The following is an 8571-nucleotide window of genomic DNA, read 5'->3' as shown; positions in this document are numbered from 1 at the left end:
CGCGCGTGTGTGTGAGAGAGAGCGTGTGTGTGTGTGTGTGTGTGAGTGAGTGAGAGAGAGAGAGAGAGATAGAGTGTGTGTGTGTGTGTGTGTGTGTGTGTGTGTGTGAGAGAGACAGTGTGTGAGAGAGCGTGTGTGTGTGTGTGTGTGTGTGTGTGTGTGTGTGAGAGAGAGAGAGAGAGAGAGAGAGAGAGAGTGTGTGTGTGTGTCTGAGAGAGAGAGAGAGAGAGTGTGTGTGTGTGTGTGTGTGTGAGAGAGAGAGAGAGAGAGAGAGAGAGAGAGTGAGAGACAGAGTGTGTGTGAGAGAGAGAGAGTGTGTGTGTGTGTGTGTGTGAGAGAGAGAGAGAGTGTGTGAGAGACAGAGAGAGTGTGAGAGAGTGTGTGTGAGAGACAGAGTGTGTGTGTGAGAGAGAGAGTATGAGAGACAGAGTGTGTGAGAGAGTGTGAGAGACAGAGAGAGTGTGAGAGAGAGAGTGTGTGCGAGAGTGTGTGCGAGAGTGTGAGAGACAGAGTGTGTGAGAGAGAGTGTGAGAGACAGAGAGAGTGTGAGAGAGAGTGTGTGTGTGTGAGAGTGTGAGAGACAGAGTGTGTGAGAGTGTGTGTGTGTGTGTGTGAGAGTGTGAGAGACAGTGTGTGAGAGTGTGTGTGTGAGAGAGAGTGTGAGAGACAGAGAGAGTGTGAGAGAGAGTGTGTGTGTGTGAGAGTGTGAGAGACAGAGTGTGTGAGAGTGTGTGTGTGAGAGAGAGTGTGAGAGACAGAGTGTGTGTGTGTGTGTGTGAGAGAGAGTGTGAGAGACAGAGTGTGTGACAGAGTGTGTGAGAGTGTGAGAGAGAGAGTGTGTGAGAGAGAGAGTGTGTGTGTGTGTGTGTGTGTGTGTGAGAGAGAGAGAGAGTGTGAGAGAGAGAGACTGAGAGAGAGAGAGAGAGAGAGAGAGAGAGAGAGAGAGAATGCACACCATATTAGACGATTCCCTCTCAGAGGAACTTTCAGAACTTTACTGACGCAAGCTCTAGTTTACTTCCTGCTCCAGTCTGTTGTGGGCGGAGCTTGTTTTATTTTTAATCAAACATCGCTGATTGGTTAAAGTCCAGCGTTACAGAATGACTGATCCTCTTAACCAGGATTTTTTAAATATCAGTGTCATACAGTGTCACTTCTCTAGCTCATCTGTTGCAATGCACAAAGTTTTGGCACCCTCCTCTACCCTGTACTTCAGTGACGATGGACCTCCACAGGAGCTCAGTGAGCAGATATAACTGTGTGTGGTGTTTATCCTCACAACCACAGTGGCACTGATTCAATACGGTCCTGTGTGAGATATTGCGATTTATCACATAATCGATAATCAGCACGACACTCTTAGCAGAAAGCAGTGCTGAAACGTTTCTTTTCTTCTCACAGAGAACAAAAAGAGTCTCGAGGCTCCTGTCCCGTGTGGTTTTCTTTAGACTGCAGTATCTCAAACATCTGGGGCTGAGAAACTCTCTCTCTCCCTCTCTCTCTCACACACACACACACACACACACACACACACACACACACACACACACTTTCCTCCTGAGCCACAGACGCTCACTTACTTCCAAATTTACACCTGTTTATGCCATCTGCACATGCGCACACACACACACATATATATACACACACACACACACACACACACACACATATATGCATTTCAGGAGATCTAAATGTCACTCAACAGCACTGTTTCATCCACCTGTGTTTATCTCAACGCTCCATTTGTGCCAAAACTCAACGCACATCTGAATATTACAAGTGTGTGTGTGTGTGTGTGTTAAATTTCAGTACAGTCTTTCATGTGCCCTTGTCTACTTTTCCTCATGCGCCTCATCAACACCTGACTGAGTCTTTTCAGTGACTCAAATCATGTGAGTCAGTTCAAATTCTCATCTCATCTCATTATCTGTAGCCGCTTTATCCTGTTCTACAGGGTCGCAGGCAAGCTGGAGCCTATCCCAGCTGACTATGGGCGAAAGGCGGGGTTCACCCTGGACAAGTCGCCAGGTCATCACAGGGCTGACACATAGACACAGACAACCATTCACACTCACATTCACACCTACGCTCAATTTAGAGTCACCAGTTAACCTAACCTGCATGTCTTTGGACTGTGGGGGAAACCGGAGCACCCGGAGGAAACCCACGCGGACACGGGGAGAACATGCAAACTCCACACAGAAAGGCCCTCGCCGGCCCCAGGGCTCGAACCCAGGACCTTCTTGCTGTGAGGCGACAGCGCTAACCACTACACCACCGTGCCGCCTCAGTTCAAATTATTCATTCCATTTTCATTTACTGATTCTTCATAAACAGACACACAGAACATGAGCACCGAAAAAATACCTGATAATTGTTGCTATGTTGTCATCTCTCTCTCACACACACACACACACACACACACACACACACACAGTGAAAATGTCCAGCTCGGACCAAACAGGACTCGCTCTCTCAATCAGCTCGACTGATTCACTGAACAGAGGTGTGAATCTACCTCATAAATCTGACTCACGCTCTTTGAATCAGCGAGTCTTTTCATTCAACACACAAATATGACTCACACAGACATTTACAACACAATGGCAGATGTTATATATACATACAGTGTGAAAGTTTGTGAACCCTTTAGAATTTTCTATATTTCTGCATAAATATGACCTAAAACATCATCAGATTTTCACACAAGTCCTAAAAGTAGATAAAGAGAACCCAGTTAAACAAATGAGACAAAAATTTTATACTGGGTCATTTATTTATTGAGGAAAATGATCCAATATTACATATCTGTGAGTGGCAAAAGTATGTGAAGCTCTAGGATTAGCAGTTAATTTGAAGGTGAAATTAGAGTCAGGTGTTTTCAATCAATGGGATGACAATCAGGTGTGAGTGGGCACCCTGTTTTATTCAAAGAACAGGGATCTATCAAAGTCTGATCTTCACAACACATGTTTGTGGAAGTGAATCATGGCACGAACAAAGGATATTTCTGAAAACCTTAGAAAAAGCGTTGTTGATGTTCATCAGGCTGGAAAAGGTTACAAAACCATCTCTAAAGAGTTTGGACTCCACCAATCCACAGTCAGACAGATTGTGTACAAATGGAGGAAATTCAAGACCATTGTTACCCTCCCCAGGAGTTGTCGACCAACAAAGATCACTCCAAGAGCAAGGTGTGTAATAGTCGGCGAGGTCACAAAGGACCCCAGGGTAACCTCTAAGCAACTGAAGGCCTCTCTTACATTGGCTAATGTTAATGTTCATGAGTCCACCATCAGGAGAACACTGAACAACAATGGTGTGCATGGCAGGGTTGCAAGGAGAAAGCCACTGCTTTCCAAAAAGAACATTGCTGCTCATCTGCAGTTTGCTAAAGATCACGTGGACAAGCCAGAAGGCTTTTGGGAAAATGTTTTGTGGATGGATGAGACCAAAATAGAACTTTTTGGTTTAAACGAGAAGCGTTATGTTTGGAGAAAGGAAAACACTGCATTCCAGCATAAGAACCTTATCCCATCTGTGAAACATGGTGGTGGTAGTATCATGGTTTGGGCCTGTTTTGCTGCATCTGGGCCAGGACGGCTTGCCATCATTGATGGAACAATGAATTCTGAATTATACCAGCGAATTCTAAAGGAAAATGTCAGGACATCTGTCCATGAACTGAATCTCAAGAGAAGGTGGGTCATGCAGCAAGACAACGACCCTAAGCACACAAGTCGTTCTACCAAAGAATGGTTAAAGAAGAATAAAGTTCATGTTTTGGAATGGCCAAGTCAAAGTCCTGACCTTAATCCAATGGAAATGTTGTGGAAGGACCTGAAGCGAGCAGTTCATGTGAGGAAACCCACCAACATCCCAGAGTTGAAGCTGTTCTGTATGGAGGAACGGGCTAAAATTCCTCCAAGCCGGTGTGCAGGACTGATCAACAGTTACCGCAAACGTTTAGTTACAGTTATTGCTGCACAAGGGGGTCACACCAGCAGAGATGGAAAAACCTGGGTGCAGAAAGTAAAAACCCTGCCACATTTTTGCTCCAGCCAATTCAATGAACCAGCTGATCCTAATTACCACATCCCTTAAGCCAGGTTGATGAGCTAATTGGTGAAATCACCTGTGTTGAGAGCACAGGCAGAAGGAAAACCTAAGCAGGACTTTTACTTTGTCAATCCAGTTTTTCCACCTCTGCACACCAGATACTGAAAGCAAAGGTTCACATACTTTTGCCACTCACAGATATGTAATATTGGATCATTTTCCTCAATAAATAAATGACCAAGTATAATATTTTTGTCTCATTTGTTTAACTGGGTTCTCTTTATCTACTTTTAGGACTTGTGTGAAAATCTGATGATGTTTTAGGTCATATTTATGCAGAAATATAGAAAATTCTAAAGAGTTCACAAACTTTCAAGCACCACTGTATGTATATATATATATATATATATATATATATATATAAAACAAATGTACAATTATAAGTTCTCAGTTTGTTGATGATATATGAAGGATATTTGTTGATTAGAGTCAGTGAGTCTCTGTCAAATTCACTGAGTGCAAGTGAACAAACAAATAGATTCTGATTTGCTCATCTTAATGACCTTTAGAAAGACATTAGCAAAAGCACAGCTCTGTTAGCGTGATCTACAGATGGACGAGTCAGAGGGCAAAAACAATTCATCTGTGCGCACGCACACACACACTTCCATCTTTGTGGGGGCTTTTACTGATATAATGCATTCCCCCGTTCTTACCCTAACCCCACCCCTTACCCTAACCCTAACCTAAACCTCATTCTAACCTGAACCCTAAAGCTGAGTCTTAATCCTGAAACAGCTCTTTGAGGACGTGAGAACCGGACAAAATGTCATCATTTTACAAAAATGTCCTCACTGTTGGTAAAAAACACACACAGTTTTGTGGACATGTTTATGTTCAAAATCAATATTGGACCTGAAACTCAATACATTCTGAAAGAAGTCTTTGTCCTCATGCCGTGCTGAAGTTACGTAGTGGAGAGTCGTTTAAGCCTCGTTCATTACGAGCTGAAAAAATGAATTAAAGACAAACAGATGGAGTAGATTAACAAAAGATTTTTTTTTTACTCTCGTTGTGCAAAATAGCAGCAAAGTCCAGAAATTTCTCCAACACTATAAAACTGTCTTCAGAATCAGAGCTCGGTGCTTCAGCCTGCTCCGGAAAGTACATTAAAATAACAAAAAAATAAAAGAGAAATCTAACTAAAAATGAAGGTAAAACCCACGTAACTAGCCAGATAATATATATTTATCATTGCTAGCATAATGAAATAAAAAAAAATTACCAATATGCTAAGGTTTAAAAACTTCATTTGGCTTTTTCCTCCACAGTGAGATTAAAGAAATAAAACAATTTTAATGATAAATATTAAAATGAGCTAAATCCTTGCCAGCCCTGACGAGCATAGTTTTATCCTCCATTCTGTGAGACGATGCTGATTTTCGGACTAAAGTGTTTCGCAGCACATTCTTATTAAACACATTCCATCAGCCAACATCAAACAGACAACACAGCATGCATTAGCATTATAATAGCATGCAAGCTAACTCATACCGTAGCCCAGAGACAGGATAGAGTTCCTGCTCCCTGACTAGAGCACGACATGTAACTTAATACAACACACTCCATTTGTTTAGTCCGTCATAAACATTTCTGAAAGTTAGTGTTTATGGCTTTGTGTATTTATTTGAAACAGCTGAACATTTCAGGATACGCTAACCGCTAATTTGTGTTTATGTAGAGGTTGAATTTTGGAAAGAACTCGCAAAAACTAAAACTTGACAATAAAATGATTCATCACTGAAAACCAGCCTAATTATTCTGAAATGTTTTCAAAGCATCTGAAAGATCAGAGTCACGTCTTGGCCCTCAATCACAGCAGATCCGAGTCAGAAAATCAGATCTGATGGAATTCGCTTCTCTACTGCTGCTCTGGAGCTCCAAGGCTAACGCAGCTAACAATTAACGGAATCTTATATCCTCCGGTTTAGTGCAGTGCACCAGGTTCAATCATCATCATCACACGTTTTTGACTTCAGTGTGCCGTCATTAAGAGTTTCGAGTTAAAGCCCTCAAACCAACAATCAGCTTCAGTTACATTTTTTCATTTCACATCTGCAGACGCGTCTCCTGCATTTCTCTAAAACTCCTAAAGAATGCAGTGTTTTGAAATTTGAAGTGTGTGTGTGTGTGTGTGTGTGTGTGTGTGTGTGTGTGTGTGTGTAAACATCCTGTAAGAACAGAAACACCCTGAAGCACAAATACTTGAAAATTTGTCCATAAAGAGTAAAACGTTGCTGCTGTTGTTGTATAAACAGAAGCAACTGGATGATGATGTGAAAAGATCACGGAGAGAATAAACTCCAGACTCAATTTTTTAAATGAGAGGCAAACTGCTTTTTTTTTCCTTTTCAGTGACTTGATACATTTGAATTCAGTTAAATGATTCATTCAGATTCATTCCTGGATCAGCGAGCTCCGTTGCGTGGTTCAGGTGCAGCTGGATTGAGTTGGGACAGAAAGATTCACCGAGTCAAACATGGACTGCTGAACAATCTTAGTTAAGACCAAACGATTCACTGAGTCAAACACTAGCTGTGGAATTAGAGAGGAGTCAAACTTATTAATGAACAAATGATTCACTGAGTCAAATACTCATCCACTGAAAGAGAGAGGACTGAATCTCAGGTCATGAACAAAAGATTCACTGAATCAAACCAAGCTATGGATTCAGAGAGGAGTCGAACACTCATCCACTGAACAAAGGGGCAAATCTCACTTATGACTGAAAGATTCACTGATTCAAACACTGAGCTGCTAAATGAGGCAAGAACGAATCTGGATTATAACCGAAAGGTTCACCGAGTAAAAGTCATGTAATGAATAATAAAGGAGTGACTCTCACTCACGATTTAAAGATTCATTCAGGTTAAACTCCGACCCCTGAATGAGAGAGAAATGAATCTCAGTAATAACCAAACGATTTACTGAATCAAACACTGACTCTCTGAACGAAATGAACATGGATGAAAGAGCCAGTAAATATGAGCACTGAGGGATCTTACACAGCTCGCTGAATGTTAGCTAACTTGAGAATAAAAATTAGACAATGCGATTTAACAAAAGATAAATAACAGAGGAAAAAGTGGACAATATGTTTAGTGGAGGCGGCACGGTGGTGTAGTGGTTAGCGCTGTCGCCTCACAGCAAGAAGGTCCTGGGTTCGAGCCCCGGGGCCGGCGAGGGCCTTTCTGTGTGGAGTTTGCATGTTCTCCCCGTGTCCGCGTGGGTTTCCTCCGGGTGCTCCGGTTTCCCCCACAGTCCAAAGACATGCAGGTTAGGTTAACTGGTGACTCTAAATTGAGCGTAGGTGTGAATGTGAGTGTGAATGGTTGTCTGTGTCTATGTGTCAGCCCTGTGATGACCTGGCGACTTGTCCAGGGTGAACCCCGCCTTTCGCCCGTAGTCAGCTGGGATAGGATCCAGCTCGCCTGCGACCCTGTAGAACAGGATAAAGCAGCTACAGATAATGAGATGAGATGAGATGAGATGGTCCAATGTAAAGGTGTGTGTGTTTAAATCCCTCATCACAAGTCACACTGCAGTTTCCCGGAACACTTCAGGCGAGTGTGTGAAGCAACACAAACAAATAAAACTATTTTTTAGCAAATTTTATCCTTAAGTGACTGCACACAGAAAAAAACAGGTTCAGTGGCGTAAGACAGCAGCTTATATAACGTTCCCAGGAGCTTGTATTCAGGTTCTGATCCAGGTTCCAGGTGTTATTTTGTTCCATGACTGAAGCACTCGTCTGTCAGCGTCCTGGTTTTCCAGGTCATGTTGGAAGCCTGAACATTCCCATAAACACAGGAGGATGGAAAGCCACACTGCAGCGTTCAGAGGAACACCGAGGACTCAGATTTACCCAGAATGCTGTTCTTACCTCAAACACCTCCTCATCCAGGATCCTGGTGCCAAACACCGTGATGCCGTCTGTGCTGATTACAGGTTTATTACTTCTCTTCAGAGCCTTCGTGATTTTCTTGTTGCAGTCGACGATCATGGTGATGGATTTCTTCTCCACACTGATCGCCACACGGTGCCACCTGTGCGCGCGCACACACACACACACACACACACACACACACACACACACACGACGGTCTTCAGCATGTAAAATAGGAAACAAGATGATGATCACCATACAGCTGATTCTCTCGCTGGTAAGAGAGAACTAACACCAGTGTGGTCACTCATCCTGTGGCCAATCAGAACCCGAGCCTCATAAAGGTTAGAGGACGATCAACACAAGCCGGACATCAACACTGTGGTTACATCAAACGGTCACATGGCAGTGCTGGACTCAATCCTGTTCTACACTCGAGCCGAGATCAGGCAAAAAAAAAAAACATCTTTAAGTTTAGCTTGAGCTCCTAATGGGAATCGTGTGTACTGGAGACACGCCTCACCCCGACGCCTGACTCTCACATAACCTCCGGAGTTACAGCTGAG

At 43.1% G+C, this 8571-nt stretch overlaps 1 protein-coding gene across 1 annotated transcript in view; it reads right to left on the bottom strand.

Annotated features, from left to right (window-relative positions):
• col11a1b (collagen, type XI, alpha 1b) overlaps window positions 1-8571 on the bottom strand; it is a 141821-nt gene that overhangs the window by 84299 nt on the left and 48951 nt on the right. The window contains exon 4 of the mRNA XM_060905455.1: window positions 8003-8165. Within this exon, the coding sequence (XP_060761438.1) occupies window positions 8003-8165 (163 nt within the window). The remainder of the gene's footprint in view (window positions 1-8002; window positions 8166-8571) is intronic.

The sequence above is a fragment of the Neoarius graeffei genome, chromosome 23 (assembly GCF_027579695.1).
Source record: "Neoarius graeffei isolate fNeoGra1 chromosome 23, fNeoGra1.pri, whole genome shotgun sequence".
NCBI lineage: Eukaryota > Metazoa > Chordata > Actinopteri > Siluriformes > Ariidae > Neoarius > Neoarius graeffei.
This window is presented reverse-complemented; position numbering and strand designations above follow the sequence as displayed.